This window comes from Megascapheus bottae, chromosome 11 (genome assembly GCF_031878675.1).
Source record: "Megascapheus bottae isolate mThoBot1 chromosome 11, mThoBot2.hap1, whole genome shotgun sequence".
In the NCBI taxonomy this organism is placed as follows: domain Eukaryota; kingdom Metazoa; phylum Chordata; class Mammalia; order Rodentia; family Geomyidae; genus Megascapheus; species Megascapheus bottae.
The window spans coordinates 3,274,289-3,301,073 of NC_143519.1; the positions used below are offsets into that span (position 1 = coordinate 3,274,289).

The 26,785-nt window shown below is 44.4% G+C and overlaps 1 protein-coding gene across 1 annotated transcript; it reads right to left on the minus strand.

Annotated features, from left to right (window-relative positions):
- Positions 1 to 4,031: 4,031 nt before the first annotated feature.
- On the minus strand, positions 4,032 to 21,677 carry Abhd13 (abhydrolase domain containing 13). The gene is made up of 2 exons (XM_090341888.1): positions 21,406 to 21,677; positions 4,032 to 9,762 (listed from the first exon to the last, which is right to left on the minus strand). Exon 2 carries the CDS (start codon positions 9,740 to 9,742, stop codon positions 8,729 to 8,731), a length of 1,014 nt encoding a protein of 337 aa, XP_090198014.1. The 5' UTR covers positions 9,743 to 9,762; positions 21,406 to 21,677; the 3' UTR covers positions 4,032 to 8,728.
- Positions 21,678 to 26,785: the final 5,108 nt, after the last annotated feature.

The window sequence follows — 26,785 nt, forward strand, 5'->3', positions numbered from 1 at the left end:
AATTCTCACTGTGATGTAACATTGAGTGATAAACCAAGAAAGGCAAATTCCTCCTGCTATCCCTGCTAAACTCCTTCAACTCGTAGAATGCTAATTTTAAATCTCTCAGCAAAGACATTTTGACTTTTATAAAAGTGGCAAAACGAACATAGTTTTTTCCCAATCAATCGCCTTTTAAAGCTACTCTTCACTTTCTCTTCAGTATCCCCTCCCCTGACAACAGGCCCTCTTTCATTTTGTAAACCCCCACGTGTCCTCAAGCTCCTCACAGGAGACCCCCACACCAGCAGTCTAAACAGCTTTTCTTGTGTTGAGGTTGGATCTCTCATGGAATGGCAGTGAGAGGGATGGAGGCTTGGGGAGGGGGGGTTGGTTAGGAAGAGGGGCTATTCTCTTTATTATGAGAGTCAATTCCTGTTTCACAGAACTGGATTGTCACAGGTTCCTGTATGCGTGCGCGTGTCTTTGCCTGTGGATTTCAAACCACCCTCTGCTTGTCTTGGAACCTGTGATTAAAGCCAGTGAGCCCGGGGTTAATCCGAACATGTCAAGATCCTCCCGTGCAGACTCCACAGACAGGAGCCTGTGTTCAGATCCACGGCTCATCTGGACACGAATGCACCATGCGCTTGGAACCCATTTCCCTCCGCTGTGAAAGCGGTTGCCAGGACAGAAGGCGAGACCTGAAAGTGATCCGGGAACCCAGTGTTCAAAATGTTCTACCCAGGCTCTGGGATTTTCGTGAATAATGCCGAAAAACTCAAAGGCACGGGTGGACTGGCCCGTGTGGCAGTGGTTTGGCTGGGAAGTGCGCCCCAAGGGCTTTCAAGGCACTGTCTCCAGCCCTGGCTCTGCCGGGGGCACGGGGTAGCAGGGTGGCTGGAGTGCCAGCTGGCCAGGGGAAGGAGGTCGCCGCTGGCGCGTGTGGGAGGGGATGGATTGTCCCCCAGACCCTCTCCCCGTCCACCCACGCAGACGCGAGGGGGCCGCAGTGCTCCAGGCCCCCTCTCTACCCTGACATTCTACTCTGCCTAAGCCCCAAGGTAACTGCTGCTGACTGCGAACCAAAGCAGCTGAAAGGAGCCCGGCTGACTTTCCTTTTGACTCTGCTTCTCTCAGGTGCATTGTCACAGCCAGAAGTTGACTCACATACTGGATGTCAAGCTGTGGGACAAAACATAGTCAAGAGAACAAGAACTGATGAGCCCAACAGAACCAAAGACTCCTGGGAGGCAGAGAGGTAGAAGCCAGAGGCCCAAGCAGGAAGGTAATTTCATAGGCCCGCCTGTGTGTCCTATCATCAACATCAAAAGGCAGGCGCTTTTATGAGCCACACAGGAATCCAGGTGAGTGCTAGTCTCATGTTCCAGTCTAGGTCTGTATCCATTTCTTGGTAGGACATAAGAGCACACTTTGCTGACATGATCTTTCCGGGACCAGATCCTCAGACAGAGCTGTTTTCAGGCTCTGTCTTCTTCCAGTTTTATTCATATTTCTATAGTCATATAAAATGGAAATGTATAACCCAACCGTGCATCTGTTGTGAATTTAAGGCTCTGAATAGCAATAATTATCCTCAGATGTACTAGTAGAACACAAATGTTCACACAAACACACACATATATGTACAACCTTAGAAAAATAACAACACAAATTCACAAATACATATATATCCACATATGTCCACCTTTAGGAAAAATCATAACACAACTAACATGCACATACACACAAATAAGCACACCCATAAAAACAAATAAAAGAAATAACATACCAAAATACACACACACAAAGATACAATACAATGTATGTACTACATGGGAGGTAACTTTGCTTAAGAAATACTTGAAATTGTCCCATAAATAATACTTTTAAAATAGAAAATAAGACCTATGAGCCACCTACCTTATCTTATAGCTCAGTCAGCAAACTATGTGAGGTAAACTGAGTTCTGATGAATGTTTTACTAATAAAAATGATTGCTTTAATTATATGATTGGATCAGGAAGTATAATTATCATTTATACTGGGTGAAGACCTTTATGATCATCTAGTTTAATGCCTACATTAGCTACATCCTGCTTCCTGCAGCCTTTACAAGCGATGGGACTGCAGAACCAGGCAAACACTACTGGCTTTCCACAGTTTTTTGCCCCTGGAGAACCAACGTGATCACAAATGGGAGTATTTACTATCTGTCAGGGACTCGATACTCATGCTTATTGACTTCTAGCTATTTGTTCCAACATATCGGCCTCTCCACTGAGGGCAGATAAACAAGTCGACATTCATAAAATTTCCAAGGAGTGAAACTGCTCTGGTGACTTTCTAACACAAAATGCTGACAGCTAAGGTAAGGTAAACCATGGTGGGGACAGTAATAGACTGGAAAGATGGGGACCTGAGTGGGAAATCAACTGTCTTAGGTAAGTAGCCCAGTGGTTTGATTGGGAAGGCTACAGCACATTTCTATAGACTTGACGGAACAAATGCAGTGTATTCTCAACAGTTCTGGAGGCTGGACCAAGATCAAGTTGCTGGCACATCCGGTGAGGGCCTCTTTCTAGTTTGCTGAAAGCAGTCTTCTTTGCACCCTTGCTTGACAGGCTAGCCCTGGCCCTCCCCACCCTAATGATCGACTTGTCCTCTCATGCCTTCTCAGTGGAGGTGAGCCTTCAGCATGCCCATCTCGTGTGAGGGGTGGAGGGCGGACTGTCTAACCCTGACCGCCTGTCTATCCTTTCCCCTTGCCCGCCCCTGCCCCTCACAGCCATCTTAGTCCATTCTGGATTGGGAGGCAGCTTTGATACATGAAGGCCAAGAGCAATGTCACTGGGTTACTTTAACCCAAGTTAGCAGTGGTGAGAATAGATTTATTTCAAAGGGATCCTCGGGTAGAGAACCACAGGGCCAGGGCTCCGGCTTTCCTTGGTGGCCCCTCCTGTTCTTTCTGGTCGGATTGGCTACTGTCCAGCTGTCCTTTATCCATGGTCCTTTTCCTGTCTCCATCTCTTCTTAGGTTTCTTGGTTTTTTCGTGTAAACTAAATCCTTCTAGTGACGTATGACCTGCGCGAAGACCACTTCTGTTTTCTAAAGTGACTCATTCACATGGTAACTTCCAATTGGATATTGACTGAGGAGGTATTGGCTGAACTCCCAGGTTCGCTGGGTCAAAGTCTAAATCTAAGCTTGTAAGAAATATAAAACATTATCGTAATCGCCTCTTTGCCGTCTCCATCTCTTCCTCCTTTAGAAAGTTCGTGTGAACTTTGATAGCTAGTGAGTTCAAAATGCTTAGCAATGAGAAAGGGAGAGAATAGGTCTTGTTGCAGCAGCAAGACAAAGACAACCCCAATAGGGCAGTGTGCAGTAAGAAACAAACAGAATGCGATCATATAACCAAGTGTCGACATACAAAATATTTTGAAAGCAGTGGAAACTGAGGGAGGGGAGAATTGTCATTGAGATGCTGTACATCTAAGTCAGATTCAGAGACTCTGAGAAGTAGGGACATCTCTCTGTGAGGGAAAAACATCAGGTATGAATCAACAAGGAGACAAAGAAAACCTGACCTGGCTAGGATATGTAACCACAGGCCACCTATGGATTGAGAATGGATAGATAAGGACTGAGAATGTAGCTTTCCTCCTAAGTTAGGCTGAGGCATGAGAACGAATGGAGTTTTCCTAGGTTAGGCTGAGGCATGAGAATGGATCCTTTTCCTGCTCATTTAGGAGGAGCACTGAGACTGGATAGTTTTCCTGCCATGCTAGGATGAACAGAGACAGTCACAGAGCCATGGCACCAGGGAAGTGGAAATCAGTTTGTAGACCATTTGTTTACATGACAAGCCTTCTGCTGCTGGGCCTGCCTGTAAACCCCCAACCCCCTCTAGGAATCAGAGACAGGGTGACTCCATGTTCAGTGACCCTGGGGGACACTGAAAGGGACTGGTGTAGTACCAGTGGGAAGGTTGTGCAATGAATCCTATTGGAAAAAGAAACAGCAAGACCACATTTGAAAGCATCAGGAATTACTTTATTAGGATGACTCCTAAATTTCTTGAGGTTTGGTTATTTATGAGGTGAAGGAGGAGGGATAAATTTTATGTCAGCATCTACATTTTTATACACATTTAACTACTTTAAAGGAAATGTACTTGAATACACTCTGCTAATTTTCAGTTCCCAGCAGTTAACTGCAAGGGAGTCTACTTCTAATCCCAGCATTTATTTCCACACCACTTTATCTGATAACATCCCAAGAAAAACTAGGCCGGGAGTTTGGCCTGGAGGTAGAGTGCTTGCCTAGCATGTACGAAGCCCTGGGTTCGATTCCTCAGTACCACATACATAGAAAAAAGCTGGGAATGGTTCTGTGGCTCAAGTGGTAGCGCTCTGGTCTTGAGAAAGCCCAAGGACAGTGTGCCTAGCCCTGAGTTCAGGCCCAGGACTGGGAAAAAAAAAGTCCCAGCCTAGGTATTTCTTAGAAAAGTACTTTGTGAACCTAAAGGCTAGAACATAACTAGAATGGTCACAGTGTATCCATTCCCAGAGCCAGTTAAAAGGGAGGGTTCTGCCCCACTGGTCCAGCTGTAGTTCACAGAGAACAGTTCTAAGGTTAACTACCTTAAATGCACATAGGAGGGTAATACTTTTGAGGGAGATACAAACTTAATTTCTGTTTTCATCTACATCATTAGAATTATAGTCACTTCATTGGAGTGCAAACTCAGGAAATTTATTTATCCATCTGGAGGAAATATCCTATAGTAAGAATTTACATGAACAGAAACTTCTTAAGACTCATACAAACTATCTTAAGACATGAATTGAACTTTCAGTGTATTGATTTATTGCATTTGTCAGTACATCAAGATAGAATATTTCAAAAGAAATTTATTGTAAAAAAACAAACGAACAAATGTAAATGTTTCCTTGCCATGGTTTGCATACAATGTACTCTGACATTCCATTTCGAGTTATAAATTTTTTTACTATTTCCAGTAAAATACGGCAGATAACAGAAATATGATTCACACCATGAAATTGAACTTACTGTGAATGTACCTGAATGTTGCAAATAACTTTACTATTCAGTATATGCTGCACTGACAGAAATTGTTATAAATTATTCATATTCATCACATATGTATTTATGGCACTCTTCGTTTAAAAAAAGTGTTGGTTATACATAATCTTATTTTCATCTCTATTTTTAAGGTACAAAATATAAATGGAGGTTTATCTCCTCTATTTGGCAAAAATGAGTCGACCAGAATTAGAACAACTGTATTTATGTTGTCCTACAAATGGATTATTTGACTGGCTAAGATGATGTGCAGGTATGGTAATAAAATTCTCTACCCCATCAATTTAAAAAATAGACACCTGTTCTGTCATTCCCAACTTTACCTGAGTGATATGAAAACACATGTAACTTGAAGTGGATAATCAAAGGGCTATTTATTACCAATCTTCCCTTTCACAGTTCTTTTCCATCATTATCGAGTATAAGAGGAAAAAAGGATAGGTGAAGATTGAGGAGGATTTCAATACCCCAGTTGTGACCTAAATCAAAGTGGCGTCAGTGACATCCTTCTAAAAGCTCAGATTTACTCTTAACCTCAGGAGGGAAGAGAACCATACGAACCACTACTCTGCTATTTGCCCTTGCAAGACAGTGTATATAAAAATCAACTATGATCTCCTCATTCTGATTGTATCAGACCTACTCCCACCAGAGCCAAATCTTACACATGTAACAGAAATGTAAGCATCATATGGCACATATCCTCTGCAACATAAGCCCCCCAAGTGGGTAGCTGAAGCCTACCTTATCAGTTAACTAGGGACCGTGTAACACTTCCTGCCTAGTGGAGTCTATCCTGTCGGTATTCTTGGGCCTGTCACAAATTATTTCTCCTTGCAGTTTGTACTGTTCTTTTTAGACTACTGTTTGTAACCGCACATACTGTCTTCTCCCACCACATCAATCATTTTCCTAACCGAGTTTCTCCTGTCATACTTAAGATTACTATTCCCAAATTTCCAGTGCTTTAAAGTAGTTCCTTAACTTCTCTAGTTGATCTTGTACAGATATGCCAGAAGTTAGCATGCAGGGTGGACACAATGCCATTCCAGCTACAGATAGGGCAAAAACAAAAGGTGTGACTAATGCTGAAGTCCTATTTCAAGACCAAAGTCTCTGGCCATAAAAGCAGAACAGGCTTCAGAACTTATGTCAGAGGCTACATGGTTCTGGAAAATGCGTACTTGTTTGTACCCCTACTGTCTAAAAACCAGTCTCAAGCCGGGTGCCAGTGGCTCATGCCTATAACTCTGGGGTCTCAGGAAGTTGAGATCTGAGGATCGAGGTTCAAAGCCAGCCCAGGCATGGGCGTCCCCAGAGACTCTTATCTCCAATTAACCACGAGAAAATCACAAGTGGTGCTGCTGCTCACGTGGTAGAGTGCTAGCCTTGAGCTGAAGAGCTCAGGGACAGAGCCCTAGCCCAGACTTCAAGTTCCATGACTGACCAAAGCAAACACACACACACACAAAGAAAGGCTCAAACATATTAGTCGGTAAATAAAGATGTTGTACAACCTTAAACATAGCCTGTCCCTTCAGCTACAGAAGTAAAGGCCTTAACAGAAGAATACAGAGATTGCACAAGTGTGCAAACCTAAGAGATCCAAAATTTAAAAAGCAAAGAAAAACAAAAGGAGAGAGGGAAGGAAGAATAAAGGGAAAGAAAAGGGAAGGCATAAGAATCACTGATGCAGTTTTTATAGATCATCAGCATAATGTTTATAACTAAAGCAGATAGAATCCCTCCAGTGGGCAGATTAAGTGGTGACATGCAAACATGAGGTGGATACAGCACTTTGTAAACTTGCAAACATGAGACAAGGTAAGGTGTACCATGAAAGCTCATTCTCAAATAAACTGTATTTTGTTGTATTATTGTTTTCCCATTTTAATTCATCACTGGTTAGAATAGTCATTCTACATAACAAGGAATGACAAGATAAAAAGTAGCCTTTAATTGTGGTGAATTTATACATACAAAATACACCTTTCATAACGAGTTATCAACTCTTTTAAAAAACAGGGCTTTTTACAATAATTTATAGAAAACCATTCTTTAGAAATCACGCTTTATATAATCTCTTTCTAAACACTGGCATAAAGTGAATGTTGAGAATTCTACTTGGCAAAGTACCTCTAGCCCTATCTCCATGGAAAGGCTTTAAATTAAGGTGAAGATTACTGACTCCTATTTTTTTTGCTCTAGCTGCTTGAAGAAAGCCAATAAATACAGCTGAAATATTCTATGCTCAAGCTGACAGAAGAAGGTGCAGAACACAAATATGTCTAATGTTTGAAGACCACTTACAATAGCCTGTCATACCATTCATTTGTAGCTTATATTTTGTTAAAGGAAGTCTTGCGAGTTTCGAGGGGCTTCCTTTTGCATTAAGGTTTTTCTTACTTTTCTATGTCTAAATACTACTTCTCACCTACTGCCATTTAACTGTTAATGTAGTAATAGGTTCTATGTCAGAAGGCTTGGGATTTTTTTTCATCCCATGTAATAAAAAACTAGAAATAAATAAGGTTTCCTAAAATAGTCTCTTGATTTAATTATATTTCACATCACCTAAAATATTAAGCCAACATTTTTTTTAACCTTTTGTAACTTTTATTTTCAAAAAGCCCAATAGGAGGTGTGTGGCTGACGTAGTAGAGCACTAGCCTGTGAAAAAATCCTAAGAAATGGTATCTTGCTTCTGACGGGGTAGGTGTACCCTAGACACTGAATGTGGGACTTTGATAAACTAGTATGTACAATCGTGTAACATTAGTTAGTTAAGTTCTAATCTTCATTGTGACTACTGTTAGTAGTTCAGCTGTAGACTTACAAAATTAACAGAAGCTAAAACTTTTTGCCACCAAAATTACAAACGTTAAAAAGTTTAACTATGCACAAAGAGCCGCAATAAAGTTCTCTATTTCTACAGGCCACGATCCAGACTGTGCCTAACAAAAACACAGTACATGTATACTGGAAAACAGGTCCCATTTATTCATAAGAAGAAACTGGATCTCAGCCTTTACCAGAGCAAAATTCAAGGGCAACCTGCACAGAGGCTTCACTTTCACTTTTTGCCAAAAACAAAATAGAGTTTACATAAAAAATAGATATAACCCAGGTAACCATATACATTGGTAGATGTCCAGTGCTTTTTATTTACATTAAAAATGCTGCATTGAGTAAGTCAAGGAGTAAAATACCGTCATGCATTTCATTTTAACTTTTAAAGTGAAAAATGCAGTTACAGAACTAAGTTTGCTTACCATGATTGTCCCAGTAAAGAATAACACCCAACGGCTTCTTGTTCTCCTACCTCCATCATACCTTAAGTGAACACAGATCATACCATTTATGCAACAAGAAACTTTTGAATAATCTCTACTATACTGACATATTAAACTAAAGTTACGGATACAAAGCACATAGAAAGTTTTGTATGAAATAACCCAAGAATTACAGTTCTTCAAACGTAAAAACCAAACTATCTGGATGATCATAAAGGAGCACTGAGGTCCTTTCAAAAGTTAATGTCACTCTTCAGACAAGTACAGGCATGACACATTTCTAGAAAGGAACATTCTTTATCATTCTGCACAAATTAAAACAGTGCATTCATCAGAAATGGGGACACTATATGATGGTGACGTTGGATGCAGTTTTGGTCATCTCCTCTGGAGAATGGCTCTTCACCACCTCTTTGATGAACTGCTCCAGTGCAGTGAAATAGCCTTGGCACTGCCATGTGTCATTATGTGTTCCCTCCGGGAAAATGGCCAGCCTCTTAGTCCGAGAGGGGGACAGCTCGTAGAGCTGCTTCATCATGACTGGTGGAATCAACTGGTCAGAGAGTCCAGAGATGAAGAGTGAAGGCATTCTGCACTGAGAGATTTTTCGGTAGGACAGAAACTTATTTTTGTAGCACCATAAAGGAAGGTAACGCATTGGGAAGAATGAGAACAGAGTGCTGGCCATGTGGGGTATGCTTAAAAAGGTGTTCTCCACCATGATGGCTGAAATCCTGTGTGAATTTTCAGAAGCCAGATGAATGGCCACTGCCCCCCCCAGGGAACGGCCAAAGAGGAACACTTTCGTCTTGTCAAGGTCGGGCCTCGTCATCACGTAGTCCAGCACGGCTTCCGAGTCTAAATAGAGTCCTTCCTCGCTGGCCTCACCCTCGCTTTTCCCATAGCCTCGGTAATCGACAAGCAGAAGGTTGACTTTGAGGTTTACCAACATAAGCAATGCGTTGGGCAGCCTGTGCCCTATGTTGCCTGCGTTCCCATGGAAGTAGATGATGGTTGGGGAGTAGGGGGAGCTGTCTCCAGTGTATCGTACCAAAATGAGGTTCAGACGCACCCCATCTTTGGTTCTGATGAAAATGTTCTCGTGAGGAATGCCGGTGGGCATAGGAACATACAGGCGCGAGGAGGAAGGCTGTTCTGGGAAGTAAAGCAACACATCCTGGAACTTATACAGGATACCTGCTATGGACAGGAAGATTAACAAGAGCAAGATGATGCCGCCATGCAGATGGAATGTCACTATTAAAGGTAAGAGAGAAATACGGCACAGAGCCCAAGACCAGGAAGCCAAGGCTATCAGCCATCTTTCAATGAAGTTCCAGAACATCCAGGACTTTTCCATGGTAGCTCTCTGTAGGGACCCTAGAGAGGAAAAGAGAGACAGTATCAATGATTCACACACACCGCTTATTATAAAAGTCTGACCTACAATACAGATGGGAGCTGACGTCACTCCCCCTGAAACTGCCTGATGTACTTCCTTGCCTCGTCACTTCTCAATACTCTCCGGTCTACCCAATCTTTCCAAACCATTACCCAGGAAGGGCTAACATTCCAGTGCTGCCGGCTTGTTAAAAGGCCATACACGAGAGCCTATGTTTAGTGAAATAATGAATTTGACTATAACAAACGCTTACTTCCAGACACACTTCCATCTCCACGCTTTCCCAGCTGAAGCTGAGGGCCATGCCCCAGTGCTCTAGGCAGAAGAGGCAGGAAGCAAACAGCACAGTCCCAACACCCCTGGGCAAACTGCTATGTTCTGACCAAGAACAATCTGATACAGCTGAATGCCATTTCCTTTTCACAACACAGAAAAAAATATAATGGAATAATGAATTTGTTTGAACTTAAACTGAAAGCACATCATCTTTTTTGGATTCTCACAAACCGATACTGCCACCTAGCTGCAGCAGGTGGAATAACAGGTATATAAGCTTTCTTATAAACAATAATCAATGCTCTAACGATTAAATATGGACAATGATGGATTATTTTACCATCTACCACTGTTATTTGCCAACAGCTTACAACAGAGCTACTATATTCCTTTAAAGCAAATCAACAACAGTATGCATAGTGACATACATTTTAACTTGGTTGTTTCAGCCTTTTTTGTTTTTTGTTTTTTTTTTTTTAAATTTTTGCCAGTCCTGGGGTTAGAATTCAGGGCCTGGGCACTGTCCTTAGGCTTTCTCAGGGCTAGTGCTCTGCCACTTGAGCTACTTCCAGCTCTTTCTATGTGGTACTGAGAAATTGAATCTAGGGCTTCGTGCATGCTAGGCCAGGACTCTACCACTAGGTCACTCTCCTGGCCCCTAACTTGGTTGTTTTTAAGCACAAGTAATATCTGCAAGATTTTGGTTTGTTCCCAGAATTTTTAATTTGACAGTAAACTGGCATTAACATCTTACATCAAAGTAAGTTTGGCTGGGGATAAAGGTCAGTATTGGATTGCATCTGTGCAATCCAAGCAGATTCTTTCCCCTGCACCATGAAACAATCAAAGCAGAAACAGAGACTTAATTTTAAAATTAATCTGTGAATGCCAAAATGAAGTGTGAATTCATAAATTCTAATAACATACAGGATGCATGCAAAATATAGACCTTATTTCCACATAAAGACTATTACATACTCTTTACATATAGAGGCAGATTCATATGTTACAGCACTTCAGGAGATAACAAATAGGTTACTATTTCTTTAAAAGCATAAAAACTTTATTTTTTTCTTATATATCTAAACCAATCATTTATGGGAGGGAGAGATATCAAAGATATGTATTTGGTGATTCCAAAGGAAAAATTAAATTATCCTTAAAGTTGTTGCTGAATAACTTTGCATTTGTTACCTTCTACTCAAAATGTTTTCTTCAATGAGAATTTTTAAAATGCTTGCATAAGACATGCAATCCATAAAATAAAAATAAAAGCACAAAATATGCTATGTTAATCTCACTTTCTTTCATAATCAGTATTTCAGTCTCTATTAATAACTGTGTTCTGTTGAAATTAATATCAATATCAGAATTTACCAAGTATGTTGGACATACACACCCTGAGAAGTAGGAGGCCACTCAAGTTTTTAAATCCAAGTTTTTATTAACGAAAGTTATGACATCAGAAATACACAACTTCAAATATACAGAGAAAGCTTTATTATGGAATTCCAGACTTGTATTTACATCAGTATAGGTTAAACCTATGTAACTAAAATTTTAGTTATTCAAAATTACCTTTTTAGAAGTCTTAGCTCTTCCAATTCCAGTAAACACTGAATTTCCATCTGTAGAACTAGCAACTCTCTCATTTCAGTAGCAAATCTCCTCATGGTTATATATGCTCACTATGTTTTCAGCAGTATCTGAACTATCAGGTGTCTAAAAATATTCTCATCAGGGAGTAACTATGTTTAAGACTGAATGTCAGGAAAATGGTACATTTGCTTGGATCTATACTGAAAGAAAAAAATAAGGAATACAGTTCAAGTGATGTCAATTGAATGTTCATTTAAAAATGTTAGTAAGGGGCCGGGAGTTTGGCCTAATGGTAGAGTGCTTGCCTACCATGCACGAAGACCCGGGTTCGATTCCTCGGTACCACATACATTGAAAAAAGCTGGAAGTGGTGCTGAGGCTCAAGTGGTAGAGTGCTAAGCCTTGAGAAAGTCCAAGGACAGTGCTCAGGCTCTGAGCCCAAGCCCAGGACTGGCAAAAAAAAAAAAAAAAAAAAAAAGTAAAATCTCCGCAGAGGGTGTGTGCAGGTTGTGTCTCCTCCTTGACACTCCAGTGTTTGTAGAGTAGTCTGCTCCGTTTGCCTTGGTCTCATCTGAGCCAACATGTCATCAAGGACACTCTTATAGAAACTAAATATGTGAACTTCCTATAGGCCCCGTTAGAAAAGTTATTTACTAAATTTGCTGACAGCCAAAAAAGAAATTACCACAAGTCAACCACTTAGACATATCCTTTTATAGACCCTGATGGTCTGATAGTCAAGGAAACAGAATACTGCCTGTACTAACTAGTCAACTGCACTTTGCTGAATTAAGGAGCTACAGTACTGAAATTATCTAACACTGATCAAAGCCATAGGTACTAGAGAGCATTTTGATTTGAGGGATGATATATGTGTTGACTTTTTAGACCTGGATAAACTGTAGCTCCTGTAACAATTTCTACATACATATCATGAATGATTTCGGAAATCTAGTTTACTGCCTTTCAATCACTTCTTTTACAATACTGGGTTTTTTTTATTTCCAGATGTCTTATGTATCTAGAGAGTTACATATTTTCATATGCATTTTTGTAACACACATGCGCAACATATATACACCATACACAAACAACATACCATACGTATGTAACACATACATGGGTTAGATATGTATTTGGTCATGGAGCTTGAACTCAGGGCCTAGGCATTGTCCCTGAGCTTTTTCACTCAAGGCCAGTGCTCTACCACTTTGAGCCACAGAGCCACTTCTGGTTTTATATAGTTGAAAATAAGAGTCTGACGGGTGCTGTGAACCACAATTCTCAGATCTCAGCCTCCTGAGTAGCTAAGGTTACAGGAGTAAGCAACTAGCACCTAGCTTTTCTTTTCTTTTCTCCCTCTTGCTTTCCCCTCCTCTTCTTACCTTTCTCCCCCTCCACCCCTCCTCTCTCTTTTTTTCTTTCTTTCCCAGTCCTGAGCCTTGAACTCTGGACCTAGGCATTGCCCCTAAGCATCTTTTGTTCAAGGTTAGCACTCTTATCATCTGAGCTACAAGACCACTTCCAGCTTTCTTCTGTAACTACTTAAGAGATGAGTCTTATGGACCTTCCTGCCCAAGCTGGCTTCGAACCACAATCCTCAGATCTCAGCCTCTTGGATTAGGATTATAGGCATGAGCCACCAGTGCCTGGGTATCTTTTCTTTATGGTCTTATCAGGGTAAAATACTTACCTTTATAATGTTCTACTTTGGATGAAAAAACATACAACTAGGTCAATATTTCTTAGAACTGCTTGAGAGAAAGAAATCATATTAAAAGATTCATGTAGATGAAAGAATTGTATTGCTCTAAGAAAATTAAGGCAATATTGATTATTGACACAACTGATGTGTCTGTTCAGAGATGGTGCTGTTTTTTCAAATTTTGGAAAATCAAGATTACAATTTAACAGCAAACTCATTTCTAAGATGATGCGTTTAACTGCTTTTCTTTTATCCCACAGTAACTATTTTCAAGCATACTAATTTGCCTCCAAGTTTTATTATGTGCAAACGTTTTTGTGATTTTGGCATGCAGACTACCTGATCAACACTTTCTAAGTTTTTTTTTGTTTTTTTTGCCAGTGGTGGAGTTTGAACTCAGGACCTGAGTACTGTCCTTGGACTTTCTCAAGGCTAGAGTTCTGCCCGAACTCAGGTCTTCATGCATGCTAGGCAAGCACTCTATCACTAGGCCAAATTTCTGGCCCCACATGTCAACAAATGAATGATTGCTCTCTGTGGGAAGATGAGGAGCTCCGCTTTCCCTTTATAATGAAGACTGGAAGGCAGGTTCATGACGGTCTTCACTTGCTTCAGTTGCAGCAGAACCAGTAGTACTATAGTGCAGGTTTGCTCTCCACCTATGACCTGTTCTATGAACAACAGCGACACTTACTTGGACCCAAAAAGAAGACATTCAAAGAAGACAAGAAACTTAAAGGTAACCATGTTGAACTCTTTTCTTTTATTTTTTCCTATTTTTTAAACTTGTGTGTGGCTTCTTGATATATATATGCACATATATATGTATATATATATATATTTTTTTTTGTCAGTTCTGGGCCTGAGCACAGGGCCTGAGCACTGTCCTTGGACTTTCTCAAAGCTACAGCTCTACCACTTGAGCCTCAGCACCCCTTCCAGCTTTTTTCTATGTATGTGGTACTGAGGAATCGAACCTGGGTCTTTGTGCATGCCAGGCAAGCACTCTACCACTAGGCAAAACTTCTGGCCCCTTTCTAAGTATTAAGCCCTTCTTTCTTCATGTTTTCTATTTCCATATAAATGTATTGTTACACATTTAATGGGGGGGGTAATAGAGCCTTTCTCCTTTTCCATACAAAAGCAGCCTCCAGTTAACCTTCCAGAGAGTTTCCCGGGAAACCTGATAACCTGAAATATTAATGTTGTTTCTAAGCAACACTATTTCTCATGAAAAAGGCTCTTCCTGGTGAGCTACTATTGGCCTGGAGGGCAGAGGAAGGGCTGTGCACAAAGGCCAAAGGGACAGTGCGCAGGCGCTTCTCGGTGCTGATGCTGTGCCATGTGCCACGCTCCCTGTCAAGTGTCACCTTCCCACAGTCCCCAGCCACCTGTGCTCACAGGGGTTCCTGGCTTGTGCCTTTCGACAAAGCAGACATGGCTGCCCCTCAGTGTGGTATTTGGGTTTTGTGAACATCCAGGTAACCTCAAGACTTGGTCATGTAGGTGAATGAACTAATTCACTGTCCCATAAAGTAGGTACTCAGTGATAAGACATTTATGAGAGATAGCATGGGAAGACAAGGACCTCTGTCAGGTCTTCTGCCTGTTGAGGTTCGCTCGCAGATCACAGCTTGGTAAATCACCAAGAGGAATGAGAGGAATGATGTGTTTACTTAGTTCCTTCCAAAAGGGCTGCTCCGTGAGAAAGAAAATAGATGTGTGCTACGAAGAACAGAGGCAGCCAAAAATCTTCCCTTAGCCTTCTTCTGGATTATTCTTGGGTAATGTTTACCTGGTGCCTGTTTCCAAGGAAAGGCTGGCTGTTCCTCAGTTCTGTCTCTGGCATGACCTCAGAGCTGATCTCACAAGCCACACAACCTCTCTAGAGCTCATCAGGTAGTGGCTTTGGTCACTCCCCGGTAACTGTATGCATGGAAAAGTTGCTGGGTGAGCTCCTGTGAGCCCTCTCCTAGAGATGGTGGTCCTCACCATTATACCCACTGTACTCATGGGTCTTCCCATGGATACACATGGGAATACACATCCTGTAGTGGGGTCTCTCCCCTCTGCCACCGCCAGGGCCAGTGCACCCAAATTCTGGTTTCTTTCCAGCCCTTCTTCCTGTAGGCAGTTTGCAGGATTTTTGTCTACATCTACCCCTTACTTCTTACTTGGAATTGAACAGTCCCCCCAAATCTCAAAAATGGAACTCATCCTCCTTTGCATCAATGTTTCACACCAAGTACATTAATTACGAACAAAAAAGGCATGGACACAAGCTTTAAAAACACAAGCTGGGTGTGGTGGCTACTGCCTGTAATCCTAGCTACTCAGGAGGCGGAGATGTGAGGATCAAGGTTCAAAGCTAGCTGGGCACAAAAGAACCTGAGACTCTTATCTCCAAATAACCTCTAGAAAATGGGAAGTGGGGCCTGGCTTAAGGGTAGGGTGGCAGCCTTGAGCTAAAGAGCTCAGGGACAGCACCCAGACTCTGAGTTTAAGCCCCATGACCCCCCCCCCACACACAAAAGTATAAGCTTGATTATCAGTCTGCATATATAGGTAAGCCTCAAAAGTCACTAATTATAGTCAGGTACTGGAAGTCACACCTATAATCTTAGCTACTCAGTAGACTGAGATCTGAGCACAGTGGCCTGTGTCCACAGAACACCACTGCAGGTTCCAGAGTTCATTCCCAACCTTCTCCTTAAGCACTGGCTATCAGGTTCTCACATACCCTACTACACTATTTAAAGATAACACCACAAACAATATGTGGAGACACCTGCTATGTGAATAAGAATGGTTTGCTATTTTAACACTTGTGCAAGCCATTTACAAATGATAAGCCTTTGCTCTCATGTGTTTCTACTCAGGAAACAGGTGCGTGACCGTATGACTAGACATGTCCAGTTCAAGTTCATTTACAGAGGACACAAAGAAAACTGAAGACAACTGCGACTGAATACCTCAGCAGAAAAACCAAAGCTTTACATAATTCTAGTACTTTATTTGGATTTCATCAAGCTCGATTGCTTATGGATGTTTTCCTTTGGAGGAAAACTTAACCAAACTTTAAAAATATCAGGACAAAGCGCAGTTTCAGAGTTAAATATTTTTACTATTTTCTATGAAACAGCTGTCTAGGTCACATATTTTGAATCATTGAGCACAATTATCCTGGAATTATTTAGGAACTGGAAATAATTCAGAATCATCTAAATACACACTTGGCAAGGAGAGTGTACACAAAACCAGAGCATTGAACGCTATGAACTTGAAGGCTCCAAATCAGAGATGGATCTATGCCAGTTGTTCTCAAAAAAAGGTTGCAAAGGAGTCTCTTAAGCGGCGGCCTACCAATAATGGTCCACCTCTTTACTGACTGACACCTGCACTAACTGTCTCTAACTATGTGGAGGGAGAAGTGAGAGCCTTACCAAGAATCAAGTCAGTGGACTGGGGTGACTGCAATTCCTATCACCACAAGCTCAGGAAGAGCTGGAGCCTAGCCAACATTCAACACGAAGGCCCAGGCGTGATCAGGAACCACATCCATCAACTCATGGAAAGGAGGGGGACGTCAGGTTCACTTGCAAATGGCATTAACGATGGAGTAAAAATCAACTGTATTTCAACCAGTGGGCATATATCTTCTTAGTATGCTGTGTGAGATACGTGGTCCGTAGATTGAGATTTCACTTGTAAACTGGTGTATTGCTTATTTTTTAGGTAGCAATATTTTCATTTTAAAAAGACAGCTGACAAACTGGTTATTAGACTTAGCCATCTGGCAAACATTTTCTGGATAAATGAATAAAGTTTCTAATTGCTCCTAACACGTAAGAGAATTTTCTGATGTTTCTGTGGCTAGGGTCATACTAGCACATGTACATGTACATTTGGATAACACAATTTACAAGAAACAGCATAACTCAATAAGCCACTGTATTCTAAAATGACCAAAGAATACCGTCACAAATCCAATCCAGCTTGAATGAAGTGCTCATCATTGGCTCAACCAATGGATTTTGATACGCTATGCAAAACCTCTCTGGCATGCATTTTTGGACATGGTAACCAACAGGATAGGAACCATACTGTGAGGGACCCAGAATTCTCAGCGATGACATGGCATGACTTCTCTGCTTCTCATGTCTTAACTCACTTCAACAGCCCAAGTGCAGAACAAGGTACTATGCTTATCTGCTATATAAGGAGATACTAATTTTTTTAATGTTTAAGAATGCCATGTTTGCGGTGGCTCACGCCTGTAATCCTAGTCAGATGGCTGAGATCTGAGGATCAAGGTTCAAAGCCAGCCCAGGCACAAAAGGACCTGAGACTCTTATCTCCAATTAACCTCAAGGAAATGGGAAGTGGGGCTTGGCTCAAGGGTAGGACGGTAGCCTTGGGCTGAAGAGCTCAGGGACAGCGCCCAGGCTGAGCTTAAGCGCCATGACCCACAAAAAAAAAAAAAAAAAAAAAAAAAAAAACTCAGTCATTTTTTGTGTTGCCACACATATTTGTCAATATGCAATTGACAATGCTATTAATTTATAAATGCCCAGTATTAAATTCCAACACTATAAATACACTTATAACCCACACACTGCAAAAATATTTGGGGTAGTAAATTGGTCAAGAGACTAAACACTTCACTAACTTTATTGCTTTTTCTCTCTCAGACCCTTGATTCTTTCAAATTAGAATCCTTGGTTCTTTCAAGACTGCATATCATATAATTTCAATTTGTAATACAAATATATCTAATGCTCTTCACTTGCTGTTATCTAAAAATTAAATGCCAACAAATATATCAAGAACTCAATCTCAAACTATATGGATACATTTTAATGAATATTTCCCTATTATCTAGCAGTGGAAACTGGATCAGTCTCTTATTCTCCCACAGATAAAAGTACATTTTAATGAGGGTCAAAAGTGCCCCACAAATAAAATCATTTAATACTTATTCTACATTACTCCAGTTATTTTTTAACTAAAACAGTACACATTGTATTGCCCAGTATATACTGGATCTACCAATAACAGAAAATTTCTGAAACACACAAACTCCTTACCCATATGTAAACCATAAGAGACTTCTCAAATAATAAAATTTACCTAATGACTAAAGAGTTACACATGTAATTTAAAAGTCTGTCTTAAATTGATAATGAGAGGTCTGTATTATCTGTAGAATTATAGAAGCATTATAGCTTTATAGTATCATAGGGTAAGTATGTCTAAAAGATTTAAAAATGCGTGTCTACGGAATGTGCAGGTTCAAGTAAAGCCAGTGCAGGGTTTGTGGTTCTTGATGGCAGCCTCCCATTGCCTTTCAAGCACAAAACACTCAGACTCAGCATCCCTCCAGCAAGTACACCTGCTCAGCACTGGGAAAGGAGGAAACCGTGCCAGCTGCACAGCTGACATGAAAACACAAATAGCTGCTCTTGATGTGCCGGAGACGACACCACAGAATGAGCCGTCCATTTCCCTCACTGCTACCCACATGCCATCAGTAATGAACAAGTGTATTAATAGGTCCTGGGGACGAATGAACAGCAAACGCCCAGGGAGATGCTGCAGGGTGAGGGGGGCTCAGAGAGCAATTAAACCTGTAGGAACATATCCATCAGAAATTCTACGAGGCTGGAACTTACTACTATTTTGTATTTTCCTCTTTCCTGAAATGCTAAAGACTTGGCAGAGTACTTTTTGACAAAAACTAAAAGGACAGATTATCACCATGGAAGCCAATTACAATTTGTTCTGACATTATAAGTCCCTTCAAATACAAAAATGATAAACAACAGTAAGAAAACCACAAGCTTAAAAATGCAGCAATGGCTGTTATTAGAATTTATACTATAATAAAATTGAGGAAGTTTGCAGCTTATGTAACCTATGAACTAGATAAATGGAACTTATTTTCTTATGAAACCACTTCAAGATTCAGGAAAGGTGCTCAGTCCACGCCCTGGCAATAAAGCCCTAAAGGATTCCAGAAGAATCACTATCAATGATTACCATGAGTTAAGATTGAATAGGATAAGATGTAAGGATTCCAGAAGAATCACTGTCAATGATTACTATGAGTGAAGATTAAATAGGATAAGACCTAGTAATGTTCTAGAAAGTAGGTGGCTTGAAAAGACCAACTAGATTAAAATGAAAGCCTTTTAGCATCTATTCTAAAAGTAGCTCTGATCTTCCTGAGATAATTAAAGAAGACAATTGAGAAATTAAAAATTTTTAGATTTTAGAATCTTTGAGAAATGAGTTCTAAATTAGTGAAAACAAAGAAACAGAAACACTTTCCCCTGAAATAAAGTCACAAGGGACAGACAACAACTAAGTCACACTGTTGGCCAAGGATAACTTGGGCAGTAAACCCTCTTACTCACATGACAAGGGATCCTGGCTGTATCTGAGAAGAGGAGCAGTGAGCCAAGAGCTACCTACAGGCCTGGGTGTGGAAGCTGCCTTGCTTTCATCATTCTGAGTTTACTACCAATGAGAGTCAGTATGGTGCAGGCTAAAGAAGACTGTTTGGGGGAGTGACTGGTTAATAGGTAGGTATCTTTAGCCAACTTACTTGGCCTGTCTAAATTTCCTCCTATGTAAAAGTATTGAATCAATTTAACCAAAATATTGGAGATCAAACATAATCCTGTGCTAATCATCTCACTGACATTTCTTACCTCCTGTAGCAGGGTAAGTGAAAGCGAGTACACTGAGAGGCCTACCTGAGTTGGATATAAATAATGGAACGAAACGAGGTTACTCTTATGCAGACAGGAATAATCAAGCATTCCCTTTATTTTCTGCAAACGCCAAGCTCAGAGGGTAGAGTGCCCTGAATGAATGCTTTCCTTGGCTTGACTCCCACTGCAGCCATTCCCCAATGGCAGTCTGTGCAGACTTGCGGGGAACCACTTACTCTGGGGGGTGGTGGTGGTGGTGGTGGTGTTGGTGTTGATAACCTGCCACGACGGAGGCTGTCAGTTCTGTGGTGACAGTGACTTCGTGTTAGTCCACTCTACATTTTCAGTCGTCGTCAGAGGTTTCAGGAGCCTTAACTGAGAAACAGTCAAGACTGAGTCTGTCACTAAAGCCAGGCTTCGCTGTGTGTGGTTATCCCACTATGGGAGATGATGGGTAAGGAGACTTTGTCTGAGGCCCACCCAGAAAAGAGAGAGACAAGAGATGGGGGGGAGGGGGGAAGCAGAGAGAGAAAGAGTAAGTGTGTGTGTGTGTGTGTGTGTGTGAGAGAGAGAGAGAGAGAGAGAGACAGACAGACAGACAGGCAGGCAGGCAGGCAGACAGACAGACAGACAGACAGGCAGGCAGGCAGGCAGGCAGGCAGGCAGACAGACAGACAGACAGACAGCAAGAGTGAGAGAGAAAGAGAGGGGGGCGAGGGGAGAGGCAGAGCGAGCCACCCGACTTGAAAAGGTGGGGAAGAAGGCAACGGCGTGGCTCAAGTGGTAGATCCCCTACCAAGGGGGGGATGGAGACATTAGACTTCAAATCCCACGCCATAAAAATGAACCCACGCACCGACAGACAGCTCCCGACCCGCGGGTGGACGGACGTGAGGACGCGGACGGGGCTCCGGGCATCGCGGTGGAATCCACTCTAACTCAGTAGCTGAAAGCTGTCTGGGTGAACGCGGCGGGATACGCGCAAGGGGAACCACGCACGCAAACGTCTTCCGGACGGACCGACGGACGCGGACGGGCAACGCGTGAACCGGGAGGCGGAGCGCGGCCCCGGGGCCGCGAACCCCCCCAGGCCGGGGGCGGCGCCCGTGCCCCGGAGCCGCCGCCGCCCGGGACGTGGGTCGCCCCGGCCGCCGGGGGTCTGGGCTGGGGATCCGGAGGCGCCGGGACCGGGGCGGAGCTCGGCGGCCCGCGCCCGGGGGGGTGGGGGGGTCGGCGGGGAGGCCGGGACGACGGCCCCGCGGTGCGCACGCCCCCCCGCCGGCCCCGGGCCTCCCGCGCCGCCCCGCCGCCCCGCTCTCACTTACTCAGACCACCCGGCAGGCCGCGCAGCCGGCCGCGGCCTCGAAACCGGGCGCCGCGCAGCAGCAGCAGCGTCGCCCCGCGCCGCGCCGCTCGCTCCTCATCGTCCTCCCGCAGCCCGGGGGCCGCCGTCGTCGTCGCCGTCTAGCCCGGAGCTCCGGCGGCGCTGCGCTCCGCGGCCCCACTTCCGGCCGGCGCTCGGGTGTCGCCCGCAAACGTCCCCGCCGGCTCCCCACATCACCTGAGCGCCGTCCTCCTCCTCCTCCTCCTCCTCCCGGCGGAGGGGGCGGGAAACGAGCCCCCGGGCCTGCGGGGCATGCGCAGAAGCCGCGGGCATGCGCAGAAGCCGCGGGTCGCGCGACGGCGGCCGCGTTGGACAAGAGACCCCAGGCGCGGTGAACGCGGAGGCTGGAAACGCCGGCGGATGTTTCATACCCACCGCCTGGGGCTTCGGGGTTCGCAGGCGGCGAGGGGGCGCGGGGCTGGTCCGACCCGGCGGCGTCTGTCTGGCGGGCTTGTCAGGCTGCCCCAGTTCCAGCATTCAAAGCGTTGTCCTATTTTCCTTTCTTAACCCTCTGCCAGAGTGAACCCTCAAGGGCAGATGCGGGCCTTGTCGATGGAAAGAGAACGCAATATTGTTCTTTTCTCTCTCTCTCTGTTTTTTCCTTCTTCAGATTTTACAAAAGTACGAGAACAGGGGAACAAGCCAGACTGCAGCCCGGGAATCTCGAATTTCACGGGCTTCCCCGTCAACTCCCTTGGCACCGAATTTGGTCTGAGAGTGGATTACAGACGTTTGTTTGCGCTCCCCCTCCCCTGGTGGATCCTTTGTGCCCAAGTGAATATATACGGAAGATGGATCATTGTATTCTTTGTTGTTGTTGTTAGTTGGTGAGTGTATCCTAGTATCTCATTTTCACTACCTGGTAACTGCAAGAAAGCATACTGTTTACATAAAGAAGCGAATAATCACAGCTATGAAGGTAATCAGTGAAAAACCTTAGTTCTCTGTGGCCCAAACGAATAAAATAACAATAAAATAAAATAACAGAGCTTTGAATCAATTCGAGTTTGTTCATCTTCATAATTTGCCTTCGTGAGACAGGTCTCTAGCATTGTAGGAAGGAGCTCAGTAGAGATGGAAGAAGACACAAGCCACAGTAATAAGTAAAGGAAGAACTGGGGTAGCGGAGAGGGGTGTGCGGGATCAAGTAGTCTCAGTGCCAGCGTGGCTTGGCTGGTCACTATCACTTGGGTTCTGGGGGGTACCAGGGAAATGTTGATCGCTGTCGTCTCTGGAGGGGAACAAGCTGTTCTCAGGAGATGGCAGCCATCGGACTGCGGTCTTTCTCCTCTTTTGGGGGGCGGAAGGCTTGGCAGGAAGCTGGAGATAGTTCTTTCGCGATAGTTTCAGTCCATTGTCTAAGGATATCATCAGTGGTGTCCTTCCTGGAACCCAAGGAGTTTGTTGGCAAGAAAGATGCCAAGCTTTCCACTGCTTTTAGTTAATTCCTAGGCCTGATTACACATTTAATCAGTTCCAGAGAACTCCCGGGGCCCTCCCTGACCACGCCCCTCCAGACCACGCCCCGAAAGCCACGCCCTGAAAGCCACGCCCCGGCAAGGCCACGCCCCAGAGGCGCCCCGCCCACCGCGCCCAGTGACGTCACAGACCGGAGCCGTGGGTCCCGGTGCGCATGCGCCCTCAGCCCAAGAGCGCCCCGGCTTCTCCGGGCGGCAGCTTCCGGTGCGGCAGTGGCGGAGGCGGGTCGCGTGTGAGTTTGGGGCGGCCGGCGGGGCAGCGGGGCCTCGGTGTGCTCCGCGCGGCAGCGGCCGGGGGTCTTCCCGCTCACCTGGCCGGGAACCTGGCGAGCGGCGCGGTCCGGAGGCGCCTCGTCCCCACTTCTCAGTCCGCAGGACCCGGCCTCCGCCCCTCCGCGTCACAGGACTGGGCGCGGCTCCTCCCGGCTGCCCGGCCCGCCCGGCTGTGGGGACCTGGGCCGGAGCTGTGAGGGGATCTGAGCTGTGTGGGGATCAGAGCTGTGAGGGGACCAGAGCTGTGGGGGAATCGGAGCTGTGGGGGGATCGGGGCTGTGAGGGGATCAGAGCTGTGAGGGAACCGGAGCTGTGGGGGGATCAGAGCTGTGAGGGAACCGGAGCTGTGGGGGGATCAGAGCTGTGGGGGGATCGGAGCTGTGGGGGGACCGGAGCTGTGGGGGGATCGGAGCTGTGGGGGGATCGGAGCTGTGGAGGAATCGGAGCTGTGGAGGAATCGGAGCTGTGAGGGGATCAGAGCTGTGGGGGGATCAGAGCTGTGAGGGGACCGGAGCTGTGGGGGGACCGGAGCTGTGGGGGGACCGGAGCTGTGGGGGGATCGGAGCTGTGGGGGGACCGGAGCTGTGGGGGGACCGGAGCTGTGAGGGGATCGGAGCTGTGGGGGGACCGGAGCTGTGAGCGGATCGGAGCTGTGGGGGGGATCGGAGCTGTTGGGGGATCGGAGCTGTGGGGGGATCAGAGCTGTGAGGGGATCAGAGCTGTGGGGGGATCAGAGCTGTGGGGGGATCAGAGCTGTGAGGGGATCAGAGCTGTGGGGGGACCGGAGCTGTGAGCGGATCGGAGCTGTGAGGGAACCGGAGCTGTGGGGGGATCAGAGCTGTGGGGGGACCGGAGCTGTGAGCGGATCAGAGCTGTTGGGGGATCAGAGCTGTGGGGGGATCGGAGCTGTGGGGGGACCGGAGCTGTGAGCCGATCAGAGCTGTGAGCGGATCGGAGCTGTGGGGGGATCGGAGCTGTGGGGGGATCAGAGCTGTGGGGGGATCGGAGTTGTGGGGGGATCAGAGCTGTTAGGGGATCGGAGCTGTGGGGGGATCAGCTGTGGGGGGATCGGAGCTGTGGGGGGGATCAGAGCTGTTAGGGTATCAGAGCTGTGGGGGGGATTAGAGCTGTGGGGGGATCGGAGCTGTGGGGGTATCGGAGCTGTGGGGGTATCAGCTGTGAGGGGACCAGGGCCCGGAGGCTATGTGGACAGAGGAGGGGTGGCTGTGGTGGGGCATCCCCACCCCTGGGAGTGGTCCCTCGACAGGGGGTTGAGAGGGTTGATGGATGACCTGGCTGGGGCTCCAGGAGCCATTGGAATGCCAGGTTTGGGGGGAATTGTCTTGTACCTCCTCTTGCACTTGGTCTTTCATTAACTTTCTCCCCCCTCCCCACCCTGGCGTTCGCCCAGCCTCTGCTTCCTTTCCACTGACTCCCCCAGTAGGACTTGGGGACTTAGGGACTGTGGAAGTCCAGGGCTCCTCTAAGCCCTCTCTCTCAGAGACAATGTGTCTGCGGTTGCTAGAGAGGAATTTTATTTTTACTGTCACTTTCTTTTACTCTGATAAAAGGCATTTACTTGCCTCTGACTTCACAAAGTAAAACCTGCTACTTTGTCTGTTGCGGCCATTGGCAGCATCCACATAGATGAGTCATTGTTGTGCACTAATTACCAGTATTTTTTTTTGAAAGCACTGTCTTATCAGTGCTAAAAAGCGAAGCATTTCCTTTTTGATTCCCCCATTCCTGAATGCTGAGTGTTTGGTCAATATTAGATGTTTTTAACCCAGTCTTTATCCCATTTCACACTTGTGGAAATGGCAGCTTAGAGAAATGTCTTGTATCACTCAACTATTAAACATTTACATTTGAACTTAAAATTTCTTTTCTCCTAATGAAAATGGGAAGCATCACCTAAATATCCTCAACGTGCAACAAAATAAAATTAGCATGTAAAATACAACGGCAGTCCTTATACTTGTTTATGTAATTTAAATAAGCAAGAATGTTTATGTCCATTCATTTTACAGTAATTTTGTAATCCTGTTATCACATATGGTCATTTTAGGATACATGCATATACAAGCCACTACATAAATTTCACCATAATTGTAATTTGTTTTGGTGGGATTGGTGAAGGGATTTTTGGCACCTATCAAATCTACGCATGCATCTATTGAAACTATAGACTGGTACTTGAACATTCAGAAAAGTATTTCTTAATGTCATGTTACCTACTTTATGAATGGGCTATAAATACAACATATATCATGAAGAACCCACTTAAGGGAACCAGGTGGTGGTGTCCGTTAGCCCCCCCAGACTCAGCAAGGGGGAACCGTTACTGTAATGGTAGATAAAAGTCTTAAGAGTCCCAGGTGGTTTTATGTCTTGGTCTAACTCCCTCAGTAGAAACTGGTGTTTCCTTTGTCAGAAATTAGACTGAGAAGTGATTATTTTTTTTCTCTTGTGCCCAGTAAGTGGCTGTTGTGAACCATTGCCAGTGCAGTCAGAACCAAATTCCATCTCAACAGCCATATCAAGTGTGTTCAACCTGCCCATGACTTTTTTAAATGTATATTTTTATTGTAATTGATAGAAGGGTTACATTATATTGGCCAGATAGACGGTGCATTACTTCCTTACATTGATACCCTTTCTCCTGTCTTGGTCCCCATTTCCCTTCCCCCACCCCAGCCCCTCATCTTGTTTTCTTCCCTTCTGCCCATGACTTTTTATAATGTACTTTCTCCAGAACTCAATTTTAGTTATTCAGCACTTCATTCAGCAAAGAAACATACTATGTATCCCATTACTGGTCATATAAATATACCATAATTTCTGGTGTCTAGAGATTGTGTGTGTGTGTTTGTGATTTTTTTTTTTACTGGGGTAGAGAATTGGAACACATGGAAGCTCGTGTTCTTTGCACCACAATAGATTTCTGTATTCCTTAAGTAGGTGTTTGGAATAAATGCAGCAGTGATCCTCACTAGACACTTGAAAATGAACTATACAGCAATTACATGGGAGGAAAGGGAAAACTGGGAAAGAGCGAGGGAAAGGGGTAGCATTGTCCCCCCCCCCACGAAAAACCACCCTAACTTATTTCCTAACCATTTCCTAACTTATGTAATCAACTCCTCTGTATAAATGTATAAATGGGTGACTATTTGAAAAGTAAGTAAAGCAAAATGGATTGGGAATGTCTCTCAGTTGGTAAAATGCCTGCATAGTAATGTCAAGACCTTCAATACAACCAAAACAGCACATTAGACTCCCCACTGTGGGAACTAAGTATGCTGGCGGACCAGCAGGCGTCTGCAACCATCATACAAACCATTGTTTTCATTTATTCCCACATTTTACTTGGACATCATTTTAGTAAACTTGGTTTCAATGTTCTATAGTAGAAACCACATTGAAACAACTTGAGCATTACACATTTCAGTAGCACTTTCAAGGTAGTTTTAACTTCAAAGAAATTTCACGTTTATTGCAACTACTTTAGGAAATATTCCTGTGCACATGTATTGAGGAAATATTCCTCAATAGTGCACATGATTTGTC